The following is a 16,674-nucleotide window of genomic DNA, read 5'->3' as shown; positions in this document are numbered from 1 at the left end:
CCGTAGATACTGTCGTGGCAAGGATTGAGATTTCCACGTCAAGGCCAAACGTTGTCCCGCTCACTCCAAAGTCGCCCAATGTGATGAAGTGAGATGGCCAAAGGCAGCTATAACGATCGTGGTACCCCAATGGGACCCCTAGCAGATTTGATGCCATGATCAATCTTGGTACCCCTTGTGCTTCGCCTCGCGAAAAGGGGCAAACCTGACGTACAAGAACACACGATACATGATCGTCGTCGACAGCATCCATATCGCCATGAAGACTAACCACCAGAAGATATCGTGTGCATCGAGCCAAATCACCTGGTTGCGAAAAGACCAGGAAAAATCGTAGTTCCCGTAGTAGTCCCAGATATCCTCAGGGATAACATCCCAGTGTACAGCGTAGGAGAATGATCCCATGACAATGGCAACCGCCGTAATGAATCCCATCACGGTGCTGAGGCAGATGAGAGTCATGATCGAAACGGCTTTGCGGGGAGTGTTCGTTTGCGACTCGTGGAAGATCAAATTCCAAGCACGACTGTCCATGAGAGGCCGGCGGGCGCAGTTTCCGCCGAAGGGATAAGACTCCGCGGTTGGGGAATTGGCGGAAGTGTAGCTTGCCATTGTTTTGTGTTGTGCGTGTTGCAGCTTTTCTAGCTTTGATGATGCTCCAATATTCGTAATGGGCCGTGGCAATGAAGTGTGAATGATTGATTAGGTCGCCATACAGAATGCGATGACCCATAAAGAGGAAATTAAGCGAATTAATCGACGTATCTCCGGAAGATTTCTCACCATGGCTAGATCAAAGTGGCCACGATCCAACCTTTATGGTCTGAACCTCCGCAAACTGCGCTGCTTTCTCTTTAAGTTTGTGGAAAGCCTCGAAACTTCATCAAGCGTTGCCAATGCCTTGCAAAACTCACATGACTTCTACCTGGAATTAGAGGGAAATTATGGTAGCATAGTTATCAGTAGAGCATATTTCCATTTTCTAGTGGCTGAAGACTTCCAATATCCACAGGCTCGTTCGCGAAGTCATTGGCAGAAGTCAACTCCCTGCTTCCAGGATACAGAGGTTTTGCCTCTGGAGACCTTTCTGATTTATTATCAAGCATATCACGGAAACAGAATCCTTGTATGCCCTGAAAAGAATCCAATCTTTTTCAGGTCCGTCAAGGGGCATGAGGACTAGCCCATGGAGATTTTGGTATTGTCTCAAGGTCCGGTGGCATACATACTTCTATGTACCTGAGTAACCAGGGTTGTATTTCTCATGCCAGCGATTCAGTCTCCAGGTTGTTCAAGATTGAAAGTCCAAAACTATTAAGCGTGTATTTGTAAGCGCCGAGTGCTTGAAGAGATGAGGTTAAGTCGGTGGAGACCACGCCATCCGGCTTTAGTCTTCCCGATGTCGCTCAGCTCCACATAGGCGCCGGACAATTACCCGCCTCACCGTTTTTGTGTATCAACTTCCCAGCACAAGATCTCGGTTGGGCGATTTTTGTGTCAACACTAGCTTTGATTGGTTGGAAAACTTCACTTTGCAGATGTCGAGTTTGTCTTGAGAACGACTCGGTTACAGAAGTCTTACGTCCTTACTTGGCATTCGTTCTGATAGCCTAGTTAAAAGGCCGTCTAGAGGTCGTCTGAAGCGGGCAAAAGAGTTTTCTCATCACCCGCGACATCATTTCCCAGCGCCACTAGGATGCAACTCGCCGAGCGCCAGGAAGCCGACTCGCTTGAGCGGGCGCAACCTGCGGAAAGTAAGTCTTTGACCTGCCGTTAATACTTTCGTAGCGCGAAGGTATAATATGCTGATATCAGAACCTTGACAGCTCTGGACGTGGCACAAGAGTCCCACAAGTACCCTGAGGGCGGCAAGGATGCATGGCTTGTTGTGGCTGGTGCATGGTGCGCCATGATACCATCCATGGGTCTTCTCAATACTCTTGCAGTTCTGCAGGCCTGGGTTTCACAGAACGAACTTCATGGGCTCCCGGAGTCGACAATAGGCTGGGTATTTAGCACTTACGCCTTCTTCCTCTACTTTTGCGGCGCTCAAGTTGGTATGAGACACATCTTAATCAAAGTAATGACTCAAGCTGATAATTTTACAAGGCCCCATATTTGACGCTCATGATGTGAGGTTCCTGGTGATACCCGGATGCGTAGGGTCTGTGGCGTCTATGATGCTGATGAGTCTCTGCAAAGGTAAGGGCCATCGTTTTACCTCCTACATGTTCAAAGTCTCAATGCTAAACCATGAATCTGTGCCAGAGTTCTACCAATTTTTGCTCACCTTTGGTGTCCTCGGTGGTGTGTCAGCTTCGCTTCTTTTCAACCCGAGCATCGCTGCAATCGGGCACTGGTTCTCGGAACGCCGTGCTCTCGCTACAGGAATAGCCTGCACGGCTGGAGGCGTCGGCGGCGTTGTCTTTCCTCTCATCATTCTCTACATGGCTCCCAAGGTTGGTTTTCCATGGGCCATCAGGACGGTTGGGTTTATATGTGCTGCGGCGTCTGTTTTGGCATGCACGCTCTTGAAGAAGAGGCTTCCGCCGAGCAAGACATCCAGGGGGGCAATCGACCTCAAAGCGCTTAAAGAGACGAAATTCGGTCTCGCCACATTGGCCGTATTCCTGATTGAGTTCGCAGTCTTCATTCCGTACACTTACATTTGCTTGTACGCAATCCATGAGGGCATCGATCTCCAGAAATCTCTCCTCCTAAGTGCTCTGCTCAACGCTGGAGCGATCCCAGGCCGTGCCCTACCGGGCTACGTCGCAGACCGATTCGGCCCCTTCAATGTCATGTGCGTCACCGCCTTGGTATGCTCGGCGTTCATCTTCGCACTCTGGTTGACAGCGCATGGTGGAGAAGCTGCCACGACTGCCTTTGCGGTCATGTTTGGATTTTGGTCCGGAGCTGCCATCAGCTTGACGCCAGTCTGCATTGGACAGGTTTGCAAAATAGAAGACTATGGAAAAAGGAGCGGCACGGCGTTCTTTGTCTGCAGTTTTGGTGCTCTTGTCGGTGTGCCCTTCGCTGGAGCTATTCTGCAATGGTCGGGTGGCACTTACGACGGCCTTATACTCTTCGCGGGTGGTCTATACATCTTGTCGTTCTGCGCTTTTGCCGTTGCAAGAGGCGTAGCTTGTGGGTGGAATCCCAAGACCTTGTTCTAGACTTGAGTGAGACTCAGTCCACTGTCTGGGGCCTTACGTTATCAGCAAGAAAGAATTTTGTGGGCGCTATATGTTACATATCTTGATCAGATTTCTATCAGCGAGAATGAGAGCCTTATGATAATAATCTTCAAGACAGAGATGAAATTTGTCTTGCTTTGGGCTTTGCTGCGCCCGAAATTGACTCAGAGAGATAAAGTTGTTGGTATACACGTCAGCAAGGCAACCGTACGGTTGCCACGAAGGGCCAATAAAGTGGTATTGATTGTTGCGTATAGAGGTAGAAGGAGGAGGAAGTGGGCAGAACCCAAGATTCCTCCAGAAGTGGTATGTAAGTGAAAGGGCCGTTTTTATGGCCCAGACCGCCGACTGCCCAGAATCCAACGAAAGAAGCTCGAGTTTGCGTATTTCAATGCCGCCGAGCATCAAATCCCACGCATGAGTATATGAGCGAATGAGCGATGGTTACGAGACCTCGTTGGTGTGCGGGATGATGAGGTGTTTCCTGTGAAGGTGTATTCTGGGAAGACAAAATTAAATACAACAGGGGACAGCAGACTAACAAGTTGAACATGAGTGAAGCCATAGTGCACCATGGAAAGCCGGGAAACCACTGCAAGCTTGATAACATAAATCCAATAGTTGTGTTGCTTTTTATTAGACGATTTGTGTCACTTGCCATCCCACTGGCATAATCTCGCGAGTTCAACGTAAGTTTTATTTAGGTTGAAGGTTGTTGTCGTGAAAAAGAAGTCTACCTCAAGAAGAACCCGTAATGAGCCGTCTTGTCCAATATTAGGGGCTGAGTCCCTCGAAAAGGCTATTGTTGGCGACACTAACCTGCTCGAGTCGTGACCTTGAAGCGCCGTTTCAGAAAAAGCGACGTCGGCAACCGAACCGAGCTGACCAAGCGAATATCATCAACACCAAACGCCTATTAAGAACTTTAAGACCATAGCTTACCTTAAAATACACCACCTGACAGCGGCCACCTCCGCATCTTCCGATGAACTGGGCAAACCTCGCCTTACAACTAGCCCCCACAACTCACCTAAGAGAGATACGGCAGTTAACATAGTTTGACGCCTATATTACTTGCGCGCGGCTGTGTGGTTTTCCCTTGCCAATACCTGTCGCGCATTTGGAAGACGGACTCCATTCCGAGGCCCAAGGCCGGCAGGCAGCCTCCACAAGGGGTTGTCGCAGACTAATCGACGAGTCCTTTGATCACTCAACCTCAATGATGATAATTAGGAGGGGTTTTTGAGTTAGATTTTTTTAGTATAAGTTGCGGCTTCTGTACCCGCTGCCCAGAAACCATCCATTATCTTCATCGCACTCTCTTACCTCATAAACCAATCACTTCTCTACAGTCTCTACATTTTACAGCAACATTGCCGCTGCGTCTCTTTACTTCTGATACCCAAAATCGTTCCCAAACAATCAACTCGCATATTTAACAGCCCACCAAAATGCACGTCCGCGCCGTTCTCATTCTCGCACTTGGCGCCGTCGCCTCCGCCCAGCAGTTCGTGGACTTCCCCACCAGCTTGACCTGCAAGACTGGCGCTGGCGGCAAAGAAACTGCCACCATTTCAAAGATCGAAGCTCAGGATGCCGTAAAGGGCCCCAACGGAACCAAGCAGGACGACTCTGCCGCCAACGTTGCTTCTGGCAAGTGCGTCAACCTCTCTGGCGTACCCTTCTACGGAGTAAGTAACATCATGAGATATCTTCCGCATGATTACCCCTGTAGTTGTTCATGTGCTAATCGGAGTCTTTCCATAGGGCGGTGTGTCTGGCAAGGGCAGCATCTACTTCGCTTATGACAAGGCGAAGGACACATACTACTTCTGCTCGGCGCAAGGAGCTGTTGACGAGTCAGGATGGCCCTCTTCTTGCACGGAGAACTAAGCAAGCTATTGCTAAAACTGAATGTGAAGCGAGGATTTGTCATTTCGCACTTATTGAGGCCAATTCCGTGTGCATTTTGAACGTGAAGTGATGGTTACTTTGAGTTAACTCGTGAGCACCTTGTCTTGTTAGTGGAAACTTTGCCTGCACGGAATGGACTAAAGTCTGGAATACAAACGACCATGTTGCTCAACGATTCGGAGTAAGCGGTGCAATTTATGAGAACAAACAATCTTCGTTAGCTAAACACGGGCGAAAGTCATGGCCAGACCAGCCGAATGCAAAGGCGCCAGGTGGGACAACCGGCGTCATCTCGAATAAGCGCCGGCCTCCGACGAAGCCCGAGTTGCCGTGGGCCCGAGACGACGACGGTTCGGGAGCGGGCTATTGAAGAATGCAAGTTGGTAATCGAGTTCTCTACTTATTAATCACGGACTGGAATGGCTCGGATATGAAGCTTAGACGATGGAAGTTTCTTTCACACCGAACCGTTCCTGAAAATGAGCACAAAAAGAGATGTTTCCTCTCGACTGATTTGTCTCCTGAAATTCTGTTGCCGATTATTGGCAGACAAGAAAGTCACAAAACGGCTCTAGCCTACATCTTAACATACACCGAAATTCTACTGAGGCCTTTCTTTCAAACCTGCTCAGCCGATTAAGATCAAAATGTCGCGCGCGATTCTCATTACTGGCGCCACAGGCAAACAAGGCGGTGCCGTTATCAGTGCTCTGCTAGCCAGACAGCCATCGGACTTTCTGCTTCTTGCAGTAACGAGGAATACCCAATCGGCATCTGCAAAACGTCTTGCAGCAAGATCCTCGAACATCAAACTCGTTGAGGGAGACCTTGATGCGACCCCGGCGTTGTTCGCCTCCGCAAAGGCCGCGGCCGGAACCGTTCCGCTATGGGGCGTGTATTCCGTTCAAGCGATGGGCGACCAGAAGTCTGACAGCGAAACAAGACAAGGCAAGGCATTGGTAGACGAATCCATCAAGGCAGGAGTACGGCACTTTGTCTACAGTAGCGTCGAGCGAGGTGGCGACGAACGGTCTTGGAGCAACCCTACACCGGTACCGCACTTCATCACGAAACATCACATTGAACACCATCTCCGCGACAGCGCCGCTAACAGCAATACCGACATGGACTGGACGATCCTGCGTCCCGTCATATTCATGGACAACCTCATGCCGGGCTTCTTCGGCAAGGTGTTCTTCACCATGCTCCGCGATACCATGAAGGACAAGCCTCTGCAGTGGATCGCGACCAAGGACATTGGCTTCTTCGCGGCTCAGGCGTTCCATGACCCGGTTACCTGGAACAAAAAGGCGGTTGGTCTGGCGGGTGATGAGCTCACCTTCTCGCAAATGAACCAGACTTTCGAGAAGGCGACTGGTGCACCCGTCGGGACTACGTTTGGATTGCTCGGCAAAGCTTTGAAGCATGGGGTCTCTGAAATTGGAGTCATGGCTAACTGGTTCAAGGACGATGGCTACAAGGCAAACGTATCACAGGTCAAGAAAGTCCATCCAGACATTCTGGCTATGGAAGCTTGGTTGAAGGAGAGTGCCTTCGTAAAGAAGTAAAAACATTCAGGCACTAAGGACTCAGGAGGGAATTCGGTTGTATGGCAATCGCAGTAAAAACACTTAGACTAATGATAGAATCAATGAGGACGCAAGACACTCTTCTATAATCGCATCGGTCAATCAAGAGTTGCATGTGATATATCATATCGTTAAGTCGTTTGCAGGGAAACGCAAAGCCCGAATGCTACATAAAAGACCAATTATTGCATCAACAGCCCAACGAACACCCACGGAACCACCTTGTCCAGTGACGTCACCTGCACACATCAGGCAACTCAATCGACACCAGGACGATCTGCCGGCGAGATGGGCCGATTGCAGCTAATGCGAGCTTGCCAGCCCCTGCCTCAACCTTGCATACAAAAGTCCGACCCGCGCGGGAGTACAACTCTGGGGTCTTCAATCATACATCATCTTTTTTTCTCATGGGGCATTTAATAAGTTAGCCGACGGGAAGAATTACTGATCTTAAAGAGTCGGCAGCAAGTCCTCGCACACTACTAACAAGTTACGACACCCGGCGAATTGCTGCGCATCTAAAGACCGTGAAGAAAACTATGTGCTTCTTCGCTAAGGTACCTAGGTAACACTGCACGGAAAAGATGCGGCTGTTCACCTATAGTTGGTTCTCTGGTTCTTCGAAAGTGCATTGCAACATCGCGCCCGCACCGGACTAGCCGTAGAGGGCATCCTGCAGTTTTCAGTACAACCTTATAACTCAACCTTCCAACTCCGGACTTACCGACAAACAACAAAACCGGTTTATAGAAAGAGTTATGCTGATCAACGGGTTGGGTGAGAATTCTTACAAATAAACTCCAGGGGGTTCTTGGGGCACGCTTCTGAATCGAGTCATGTGGTCTGACTTAAATATGGATAGTTGGGCGGTTCACTGCGGGGATACGTCGCATGTATACAACTCTACAGTAATTACATAGTACTTCGGAAGGCTTAAGCCGACTGCCCTCACTTAGACAACCCTATTCCTGTGGACCGATCGTCATCGGCCACGGGCTCTCGTGCGATTGGCCTGCAATAGTAGCGCATAGTGGTAAACGAGAGCGAAAGCAGAATATCGGACATCGTAAGATCATGGGCGTCTACTGCTAGATACTACCTTCTGGACTCGATGAGAATGCAACATGTTAAGTAAAATATAAGCCGCCTAGTTCCCCGACCTCCGATGCATTGGTTCCTGATAGTTCATCCCATCTTGACTGTCCAGGCCAACAGCGCAGCATTGTCAACTCAACTTCGTTCACACATTCTTACTCATTTAAAAAAATCTTAACAATCGCTACCAAAATGAAGTTCGCTGCTATCCTCCTCCCTCTCATCCCCGCCGCTCTTGCCGGAGAGTGCATCCGCGACGGCGGCTGCCCCGGCTGTGGCCAAGTTGCCAGCGTCAGCTATGTCCAGGATGGAAGCACCTCCACCGCTACAGCTGCCTCCTACGGCTCCGTCACCTTCTCCGACACTACCATCACTGTCAAGAACACGTCCAACAAGTGGCTACTGTTCTGCAACTACGGCTCGGCCTGCTTCCCCGTCGAGGCCGGCGATACTTGCACCTCCGCCCGCCAGTCCTCCGACTCCACCGCTCTCGGACTCCAAGTGTGGTCCCAGTAGAAAGGCAAGTTCTGACCGGCTAAACGTTTCTAGCAGTGACTGCCAACTGACACGGATGCTTAGGGATCTCCAAAACGTGCGTCTGGGATCGGCATGGCAGCATGGCGCTGGAAGCTTGGATAAACGCGCGGGTGTGACAAACTGACAGGAGTCAGGCGGGGTTGATGGTTCCACGTCCCGCAGTCGTCCCAATTCTGTGCACAGCGCCTGAGATGGCGAATACACGGATTGGTCACTCTGTGCCACCCCCGCAGGCAAATTGCGGCCGATGCACTTGGTCTGCAAAATGACCGAGAATATACACAAACCAAAAGACGTCGAACGACATTCGCAATTTTCACGAAGGGCCAAATGATACCTTGTCTCGTGCTCTGTGCATCGTGATATTTATAGACCTTGGCCATTCTCGACGACAGGGTTGATGCTCGTTAAGCTACCCCTTTCCCCTGTCGCGCGATCGGCACCCCTGAGAGGATCTACTGAAGGAGTGACACTATGACCCGGCCTTGTGTTGAAGCTAGACAAGGACACCGAATATGTAGATCAAGTATGTACATGTAAAGGAATTGTAGAACAAAATGCTGCCACAGCTAAGTGACGTTGTCAGAGAAATTGGGTTCAGCAAAAATCGCGAACCCTAGTTGTCGGCGTCTGCCCGTTATCGTCGCATCCTCAAGACTGCCTGCTCTCGATTCATATCTCTGGTTCGTCGTTCTCGCATTCGTCTCATGGTAGATCTTCAACGTTGAGAAGAACGCTTTGCTTCAAAGGAACAAAGCCTTCTCTTCCGAGTTGCCTCAACAGCTCAACCGCTCGCGATTGGGGTTGCGAAACAACAGAAAGCTCGCGGTAGTGATGGAAGTTATCCACGAAATTCTTCTCCGGGAAGTGCGTGCGCAAAATGTCAAGGACGGTATCGAAGTTGAAGGGCTCAGCCCAAGCAAAGATTCTCTCGCTGCGAACGTTTGGGAGCACTGCAGCAGCCACGTGAAGTCGAGCGTTGTCTTCCACGTCGACGAAATACTCTGCAGTCCTTATTAGCTTCTCGGATAAGCAAGGAGTGGACATTTTCCCATGCGCTTACGTGGTGGAATGCTTGCTAGACGATCCGCGTGGGTTCCGTTCCATAGACTCTCGATAAAGGATGAGGTTGACGAATGGCCCTGATTGGCCGCATCCAGAGCTCTTCCAAAGTTGGTTCCGGGAAGCACTAACACCCAATCAGCCTCATTGCACAATCCAAGTATCGATAGAAATGCAGGTTGCTTACCGCTGCTGACTATCAAGTCATAACGACGCCGAATATTCTCGTGATAAAATTTCCACACTGCCATCTCAGCTTCCACCTTACTAGCAGCATATATATGCCACGCTCGCTGAGGGTGGTGCGGAGCCTCCCTCCATGCTATCTCCACCGACTCAGTGTTCCAACTGTCGGAGTTCACCTCGATCCCCTTCTTCTCGGGTTGAGGGAGGGCTGCAGCAACAGAAGAGCTGGTGAAGATGAACCGCTTCACACTCGCCGCTTTGTTGGCTGCTTTGAGAGCGTTAAGAGCCACAGTGATACTGCGAGGGATGACACTCTCGGGGTTTGGGCTGAAAGATACCGGAGAAGCGGCATGGATTACAGCAGAGACGCCTGTGAGGGTGTTAGTCTTTCTGGTGTATAGATAAGAGCTTCAACACATCTACCTTCAACCGCAGCGTCAAAAGCGCCCTCCCTTTCCATGTCCGGCAATGAAACCAACATAAAGTCGCCTTTTGGTCTCTGTCGCTTCAGCGCCTCTGGTAGCCAGGCGCATTTCGAAACGTCGCGAACCGTTCCGCGGACATTAAACCCTAGCTGCAGCAGTTCATTGCAGACGTGGGAGCCGATGAAGCCGTTCGCACCCGTCACCAGGACCGTTGAGCCCTTTGGAATGGCGAATTTTCGTTCCGGAGTCATATTGAAGAAACTTGAGGCTGGCGATATTGACTGTCCGTGACAAGGATGATGATTGCAGAATCACCGTGGCTGTTCGCAGAGCCAAGAAGTGTGGCTGTTTGTCGAGATGGCTGCGTTGCTGCGCGCGGTGACCGCCAGGCATCCCGTCGAGAACGAGAACGAAAGCAAGCGGACGATTTTATAAACTCTACTGACTTTCCGACGCTTTCTGAATACATCTTAGGCTCAAAAAATTCTACCCCGCCTTTTTATTTAGATAGAGGTTTCGTGTCTGCCACTTGTGACATTTTTCTGGTGGTTTGAAACAGCCTTTTTGCCAGAGACCGTTGTCGTTGAACGCCAAGTGGGACTCCTGGAAAAGGCCCAAGACGACAGAACGGGACCCAGAGCCGATGCACCCCCACGACATATCGCGAAAAAAAAGACTACTTGCACCGATAAAATAATGCGATACCAATTGGTTTTTTGCGGATGAGTCGGCATCAGAGAAGTTTTTCCATTCCTTTAAAAGTCTCGTCCGAACATTGAGGATTCGTATGGCTGACATTTGGTTCCAAGGGGTTGTAGTTACGCAAGACTTGACATGGGACTCAAACAGTACCAGAAACATGAATTTTCCGACTGTCTACCAGAAACGATACACGCTGCAAAGTGCGGTCTTTCTCAGCTGCTGGATCAAGCTTGCGGCCTTTTCTTCTTCTTTCTCTCCCACCAAAAGTCACTTGGACAACTAGGTAGATATGCCATGTTGCGGCGAACCCCGCCCCCACTTCGTGACAGTTACGTGCAACTTACTCTGGAATGACTATGTGTTGCAGGGATTCCGAAAACGCCGGTCTGAATTTACTCAAGCTATGGATGTTCAGACAAGTTGCCATTGTGTGGCGCTGGTTGGAAGCGAGGATTTGTCATTTCTTACTCGACCTCCTCCAATTGGCCATTCAAACCATCTTTTCGAAGATGTCAATCATGCAAGTGCACAAATGAACTGCCTGAAAGAGGATAAGCGGTTGGACTATGGAACACAACAACTACTCTCATGGGGCCACTCGCAGCTTCCCAACCGATCGAAGAAAATTCCGTTTTACAGGTAACAACTTTCTCAAGCTGAAGATTCGTAAAGGACAGTTGCAAAGAGATGGGGACCAGCGGAACTGAGTGACAAGTCTTCTCTGTTTACAGATGGCAGGTGGCGGCACCTTTTGGATTACAGTTTTCATTAGATTAGCTCTTATTCTGGCTCTGACGCTTTAAGAATCTCTTGATGTTACCTACCTTAATTCGTATCCTCGATTTCTAGTCTAAGTCTGTACATAGGTTTGCCACACTAGCTTTTAATACTTCACAAATTATAGACCCACGTGAGGGAACCCTGAAATGATACTCTGCGCAAAAATACCAATTGCTGGCCATGACACTCGCATTATTTGTATGTCCCAGCCTACCCCTATATGGACACATAAAGGCCGATGCTCTACGACACAATTTTTGACAATTTTGACATCAGTCAGAGGCCAATTAGAGCATATTTGCACTGGTGCATCAGGTAGCAGACGTGGATGAAGCCAGAAATAAGATCATAGGCGCCAAGACATCCGGAACAAGGGTAAACACTTACAATATGATGGGTTGTCATCGTTTCACATGTTAGTCACGGTCTAGACACAAGGTCTTCAAATACTACAATGCTACGACATCAAGATAAGGACGGCAGAATTTCGTAACTATCAAGCCCGGGGCGCTGTCCGGGTACGGGGCAAAACTTCGGTCCCGGACGGGGCTACTCCTCGCTCTCGTATCCCGACGCGATTGGTCGAATGCAGCGGGAAATATGGGGTCCTTAGCGGCTCGCACTCGATCGGAGACCGGTCGTACGCAAACGTCGAATGGCATTCCACACTCAAATAGGCAGTCCCCCTTACGTAGAGGAACCTAATATTGTGCATTACTCGTGTGGTAGAGTAGTTATGTAAGCAGCGTGCCCTTTTGCTGGACTCTTGCAAATCTGCCACGATGAACATGATGGCGATGATTTACCGGTTGAGAACCGCCGCTTGTCCTTGGCGCTGTATCTTTCAACACCTCAAGGTAGAAGATGCAATCGCAGAATGGGAATGATGCTCCCGCCAATCAATTTTCATGCACGCAATGCCGAACACGGAAACTGAGGTGCGATCGCGCTCGCCCGCGCTGTGGACGGTGTGCGAGGCTTGGGGACAGCTGCGACTATCCACAGTCAAGAAGAGCGAATGTCGGCAGGAGGAAACGCGTGCATGAGCTAGAGGCTAAATTAGGTACGTCAGTTCTGGTTTCAACGCCCATTATTATACGGGACTGCTTGCAATGTGGTTCCTGGGAACCAGTTAGTCTTATACTCATAATCTTATAGAGCAGCTTGAGCGGCTGGCAAAGACCGGAGATAACCCTTCTACCTCTGAAAATGACGAAACTCCGCCCCAACAAATCGCCAGCGAGAATGTCGATTATTTGACGGGAGATTTGCCGCATGCAACGACATCTACCAACGGTTCTCCAGGTCATATTCAACCCCCACCAAACGACAAGACGTCTTTTACAGAACTGCTCTCCCTCGGGCTTTTAGAGCCATCACCGTCTCAAGACATTATTGAGTTTTTGTTAGCACTATCATTGCTGCCCATTGTTGAAGTCATTGCATTCCTAACTCTACCCACAGGACGAGAACCTACTTTGATAAATGGCAATACGCCGCGCCAATGTTGCACCCGACTCGGTATACCATGTCATTGTACTTGCCGCCTCACATGCAGCCTCCAATGTGTCTACAATACATCGTCATGGCCTCCGGCGCAGAAGTGACCAAGACCCACCGGCAGCTAGCCATGCCGTTCTACCATCGCGCAAAGGCATATGTAGAAGCCGATGAAATGAGAGTGAGTTGCGCGGCCCGCTTTACCGAGAACCCGGCGAATTCTTGCTTGACCGTGTTGCTGACAAAACTCCAAAAAAGGGTGATGGGCAGTTCTTTGCTACTGTAGCACATGCTCAGTGCTGGACGCTGATTTCCAACTTTGAAGCCCAGCAACTCTACTTCGCACAGGCCTCAATGAGTCTTTGCCGAGCCATCAGAATCGGTCAGATGCTTGGCCTTCACCGGGTTGACGGGGAAGGCGTCGACGCGATGTCTCTGCTTCCACCTCCGCAGGACTGGTCCGAGGCAGAAGAGAGAAGGAGGACGTGGTGGGTGATTTACTGCTCGGATCGATTGGTCAGCGGGAGCACGGGCTGGCCGGTCATGATTAACCAGCAAGATGTGAGTAAACAGCATCTAGCTCCGTACGATGCCTGGTTGGATTGTGAAGACATGAAATCTAAGGTCTGTCCATTGTTGCTCACGTAAATCTTTTGCAGATTACTACACATCTCCCTGCATCAGAAACGGCCTTTGAGACGGGCGTCGAGGAGCAGGCGAGCCCGCTGACGAGCATCCTCCTCCAAGAAGGTCGCGACTTCTCCGCCTTTGCAGGAAGGGTGCTGGCCGCGGCATCTTTCTTCCAAGCTTTTCAGCACTCGACACGAACATTACCAGACGATGACCTTACCGACCCACGTACAAGTCGGAACTGGAAACGCCATCGCGAGATTGACAACGATCTCGTAGGTCTCCTTGCCGCCCTCCCGGACGACCTGACGCTCCCCAAAAACATCCAAAGCCGCAACGCTACCTTTGTTAATGCCATAATCCACACGTCGATTATTTTGCTACACAGAGCGGCTCTCGCCAGGATAGAGTCGTTCGGGCTGCCGGAGCACATGGCGAAACAGAGCCAGGCGAGGTTGATTTGCGCCGCCGAAGAGATTCTTAATATCATCCGAATGATGCCCGATATCACGCAGACGCTCAAGAATCCCATGATGACCTTCTCCATATACACGGCCTCTCTCGTGTTCCTCGAAAACTGGGATACGTCGGCTCAAGACTATCGACGGCAGGATAACCTCGATTTTATCCTTCGCATCATCATATTGGCTGCTAAGGCGTGGAACAATCCCGTCACGAAGTCCACAGCAGTTCAGCTCGCGGTGGATATGCGACAGCGAGGTCTCGAATCCGAGGCAGTCGACAAGGTGTGTATTGGCAAAGCCCTTTTGCCCCCATCGGGAAACCCCTTACAAGACTGTACTAAATCACATTGTGTAGGCAACTGAATTGTCACCAGGCCTCGATATGGAACCTATCATGGCAAAGGGGTCATCTTCATCCTCCAACTTCGTGTACCAGGTCAAGACCGCGGACGATGCAGCACACAACATGACTGAGTAGCAGCTGAACTGCAATCGCTTTGCTATTGAAGACTATCCTGTGGAAGGCCATTGTTATTTTGAAGGCGTTCACTATAGTAATAAGCCGAATGCCTGTGAACTACACCGTTTCAGGTGTCTCAAGGCTGCGCCGTCAATTCGCATTGCGAAGACTTGCAATGCATAAGGTAGCAAAACAAGGCTTCCAATGCTGATTTGCGCATTTAGATGCGGCGAAATCACTTGTAAGTCGTTGATGCCAAACTCTGTGTCCACCATTTCGCGCTGCCCGTATCGTGCTTGGCGCTTTGTATAACGGTGTCCCAACCAGGTTAGCGGGGGTATACCTAATACGAAACGGTTCATTTACACCACTTCCCTTCTTGTTCATCTGTAAACCAACTCGCTTCAGATCATACACAAACATTCACACACTCACTCACACACATACTCACACAAACATACGCAAAAATCAATCATGGAGGAATGGACCGAACTCTCCGTCGCCACCCTCCTGGAGAGAATCCTCCCTGAGTACCCGGACTTCAAAATGGTCACACCAGCCGCTAAGCGACTTTTCTGAACGCTCAACGGCCCTCTGGAGAGCGCAATTTAGGTCACGCCAAACCCCTATTACGAGCCAGGTGACGCGATGGAGCCCTACTTTCGCCTTTTCTCTGCCGAAGAATCTGCGAGTGGTCTCGAGCCGAGCTGGCACCCTATATCGCAGGAGTCTCTCATGGCACCCCCAGTCACAACCGTCACCGTCCGAGTCGAGGCACTTGACTCATGGGAAAAGCTCTGGGTCGAGCTGAATCGCTACTGCGTTGCGAATACCTCGACGGATCCTAACCGGCCCCGGGCTAAAGACGCCCAGCTCGAGGTGACGACGGCGGGTAGCTTTCTCACGACCCACGAGTACATCTCTGTCGTGCACCCGTGGCTCATGGGCATGCGCGAGAGGATCCTAGACGCCTTGAGAAAGCTCGAACGCCAGGCAGGGGAGGTTTTGTGGACGCCAGAAGCCATTTTAGCCGTTCATTTGTTCGACGGGCCGATAAGAATTGGGACTGAAGACGGGTAGGCTCAATGGCACAGAAAGGCCAGCCCTCCGCGAGCGGTCGAACAACGTTCTCGCGACCGATGGCGATCAGAAGCTGCTTAGCAACATTTCCGGAGGCAACGGTCGCGGGGAAGCTCTCGGCAATGGCCTGGGCGATGATATCGGCTGGCATGACTTTCCATCTTGAGCTGAGGAGAGATGTGAGAAGACAAGAGAAGAGGCCATGGCCAGCGAAAGGGCGGCACCGAGGCGCGAGATGGCAGTACCAAAATTGAACGAGTCCATGGTATCCTCTCGTGCTTGCAGCTTATGCGAATGATCTGTCTGCAGAATTAGGTTCTGACGGGGCCCTATTCAACCTCGGGGGTTCGGATTGATAGTTAAAAGGGCTTGATCGGACTCAATGACCTCCATTGTTGCCGCGCTTCCATTGCCCTGCGCCGCTTGGTACTGCCACTGCATATCTTCATTTCTTATACGAGCGGCACGACTGAGAGCTCTCCTGCGACAGAGATGAAGAGATTTTCCGGAATTCTGTGTTAATTGGCTTGTGTTGTGGGCAATTTGGATCTTGGCGTTGGTGATGTTGAGTTGAGAGCCGAGAGCCCGCTTTGCTTCTCGACGACGGAGCACCTACACAGTCCATCCAATGAATCGGCGGGGCAGGCAGCACCGTACCTACCTGTTTAAGACAGCGCCATGGTTCATCATCTTAGTTCAGCACAAACTTGACACAAGCAGCAGGTGAGTCGTGATAAAAGCATGTAACCGTGAGGCGCAGCACCGATTGAGTGGCTGGCTACCTTGGTATGGAGTCACCGTTGAAAAACGGTTGAATCGGATGATCCGTGTGGTACAGTTTAAGCAATTTGTGCCCCATAATTCAAGCATGTTCTGCCAAAGTTCCGTCCCGCCCTCTCCAAAGACTCTTCGAAGACTCTTGCCCAGTCGACTCGACCACAGTTGGCGATTGGAAAATATCCGCTGCGCAAAATTCGACAACGGGAGGTAGAGGGAGGCTAGCAGGATAGGGCACGCAGCCGTGATCTTTAAGATCGACACTACCTTAGAAAT

The 16,674-nt window shown here is 50.5% G+C and overlaps 8 protein-coding genes across 8 annotated transcripts; 6 read left to right on the top strand and 2 right to left on the bottom strand.

Moving 5' to 3' along the window:
* Positions 1–159: 159 nt before the first annotated feature.
* Positions 160–612, bottom strand: BDZ83DRAFT_654648 (uncharacterized protein; the record flags this gene model as incomplete). The annotated part of the gene is made up of 1 exon (XM_060510735.1): positions 160–612. The coding sequence occupies one exon, from the start codon at positions 610–612 to the stop codon at positions 160–162; it is 453 nt and encodes a 150-aa protein (XP_060361648.1).
* An 875-nt stretch (positions 613–1,487) lies between these two features.
* BDZ83DRAFT_631579 (major facilitator superfamily domain-containing protein) lies at positions 1,488–3,370 on the top strand. The gene is made up of 3 exons (XM_060508913.1): positions 1,488–1,754; positions 1,827–2,057; positions 2,110–3,370. The coding sequence occupies exons 1-3, from the start codon at positions 1,697–1,699 to the stop codon at positions 3,174–3,176; spliced, it is 1,356 nt and encodes a 451-aa protein (XP_060361647.1). The 5' UTR covers positions 1,488–1,696; the 3' UTR covers positions 3,177–3,370.
* Positions 3,371–4,495: 1,125 nt separating this feature from the next.
* Positions 4,496–5,090, top strand: BDZ83DRAFT_733247 (uncharacterized protein; the record flags this gene model as incomplete). Its single annotated transcript, XM_060512914.1, has 2 exons — positions 4,496–4,888; positions 4,965–5,090. Exons 1-2 carry the CDS (start codon positions 4,649–4,651, stop codon positions 5,088–5,090), a joined length of 366 nt encoding a protein of 121 aa, XP_060361646.1. The 5' UTR covers positions 4,496–4,648.
* Positions 5,091–5,557: 467 nt separating this feature from the next.
* BDZ83DRAFT_705733 (nucleoside-diphosphate-sugar epimerase family protein) lies at positions 5,558–6,679 on the top strand (the record flags this gene model as incomplete). The annotated part of the gene is made up of 1 exon (XM_060511513.1): positions 5,558–6,679. Exon 1 carries the CDS (start codon positions 5,759–5,761, stop codon positions 6,677–6,679), a length of 921 nt encoding a protein of 306 aa, XP_060361645.1. The 5' UTR covers positions 5,558–5,758.
* A 1,183-nt stretch (positions 6,680–7,862) lies between these two features.
* On the top strand, positions 7,863–8,637 carry BDZ83DRAFT_631576 (uncharacterized protein). Its single transcript, XM_060508912.1, has 2 exons — positions 7,863–8,315; positions 8,375–8,637. The coding sequence occupies exon 1, from the start codon at positions 7,988–7,990 to the stop codon at positions 8,309–8,311; it is 324 nt and encodes a 107-aa protein (XP_060361644.1). The 5' UTR covers positions 7,863–7,987; the 3' UTR covers positions 8,312–8,315; positions 8,375–8,637.
* Positions 8,633–10,381, bottom strand: BDZ83DRAFT_677698 (NAD dependent epimerase/dehydratase). The gene is made up of 4 exons (XM_060511174.1): positions 10,004–10,381; positions 9,582–9,950; positions 9,396–9,521; positions 8,633–9,336 (listed from the first exon to the last, which is right to left on the bottom strand). The coding sequence occupies exons 1-4, from the start codon at positions 10,254–10,256 to the stop codon at positions 9,038–9,040; spliced, it is 1,047 nt and encodes a 348-aa protein (XP_060361643.1). The 5' UTR covers positions 10,257–10,381; the 3' UTR covers positions 8,633–9,037.
* A 1,832-nt stretch (positions 10,382–12,213) lies between these two features.
* On the top strand, positions 12,214–14,625 carry BDZ83DRAFT_457954 (binuclear zinc transcription factor). The gene is made up of 6 exons (XM_060503208.1): positions 12,214–12,550; positions 12,646–12,892; positions 12,952–13,168; positions 13,246–13,548; positions 13,647–14,363; positions 14,437–14,625. The coding sequence occupies exons 1-6, from the start codon at positions 12,352–12,354 to the stop codon at positions 14,557–14,559; spliced, it is 1,806 nt and encodes a 601-aa protein (XP_060361642.1). The 5' UTR covers positions 12,214–12,351; the 3' UTR covers positions 14,560–14,625.
* A 452-nt stretch (positions 14,626–15,077) lies between these two features.
* BDZ83DRAFT_457956 (uncharacterized protein) lies at positions 15,078–15,654 on the top strand. The gene has a single exon (XM_060503209.1). The coding sequence runs from the start codon at positions 15,190–15,192 to the stop codon at positions 15,619–15,621; it is 432 nt and encodes a 143-aa protein (XP_060361641.1). The 5' UTR covers positions 15,078–15,189; the 3' UTR covers positions 15,622–15,654.
* The last annotated feature ends 1,020 nt before the right edge of the window (positions 15,655–16,674 follow it).

The sequence above is a fragment of the Colletotrichum acutatum genome (genome assembly GCF_030867785.1).
Source record: "Colletotrichum acutatum strain CBS 112980 chromosome Unknown BDZ83scaffold_93, whole genome shotgun sequence".
Taxonomy (NCBI): domain Eukaryota; kingdom Fungi; phylum Ascomycota; class Sordariomycetes; order Glomerellales; family Glomerellaceae; genus Colletotrichum; species Colletotrichum acutatum.
This window is presented reverse-complemented; position numbering and strand designations above follow the sequence as displayed.

Bases quoted from the DNA above. Each gene is read 5' to 3' on its own strand.
- BDZ83DRAFT_457956 (XM_060503209.1), top strand. From the start codon at position 15,190: ATGGAGCCCTACTTTCGCCTTTTCTCTGCCGAAGAATCTGCGAGTGGT.
- BDZ83DRAFT_457954 (XM_060503208.1), top strand. From the start codon at position 12,352: ATGCAATCGCAGAATGGGAATGATGCTCCCGCCAATCAATTTTCATGC. The intron at 12,551-12,645 runs GTACGTCAGTTC...ATAATCTTATAG, and splicing joins TGAGCTAGAGGCTAAATTAG to AGCAGCTTGAGCGGCTGGCA. The intron at 13,549-13,646 runs GTGAGTAAACAG...AATCTTTTGCAG, and splicing joins TCATGATTAACCAGCAAGAT to ATTACTACACATCTCCCTGC.
- BDZ83DRAFT_631579 (XM_060508913.1), top strand. From the start codon at position 1,697: ATGCAACTCGCCGAGCGCCAGGAAGCCGACTCGCTTGAGCGGGCGCAA. The intron at 1,755-1,826 runs GTAAGTCTTTGA...GAACCTTGACAG, and splicing joins GCGGGCGCAACCTGCGGAAA to CTCTGGACGTGGCACAAGAG. The intron at 2,058-2,109 runs GTATGAGACACA...TAATTTTACAAG, and splicing joins CTTTTGCGGCGCTCAAGTTG to GCCCCATATTTGACGCTCAT.
- BDZ83DRAFT_677698 (XM_060511174.1), bottom strand. From the start codon at position 10,256: ATGACTCCGGAACGAAAATTCGCCATTCCAAAGGGCTCAACGGTCCTG. The intron at 9,951-10,003 runs GTAGATGTGTTG...ACACCCTCACAG, and splicing joins TTTTGACGCTGCGGTTGAAG to GCGTCTCTGCTGTAATCCAT. The intron at 9,522-9,581 runs GTAAGCAACCTG...ATTGGGTGTTAG, and splicing joins TGACTTGATAGTCAGCAGCG to TGCTTCCCGGAACCAACTTT.
- BDZ83DRAFT_631576 (XM_060508912.1), top strand. From the start codon at position 7,988: ATGAAGTTCGCTGCTATCCTCCTCCCTCTCATCCCCGCCGCTCTTGCC.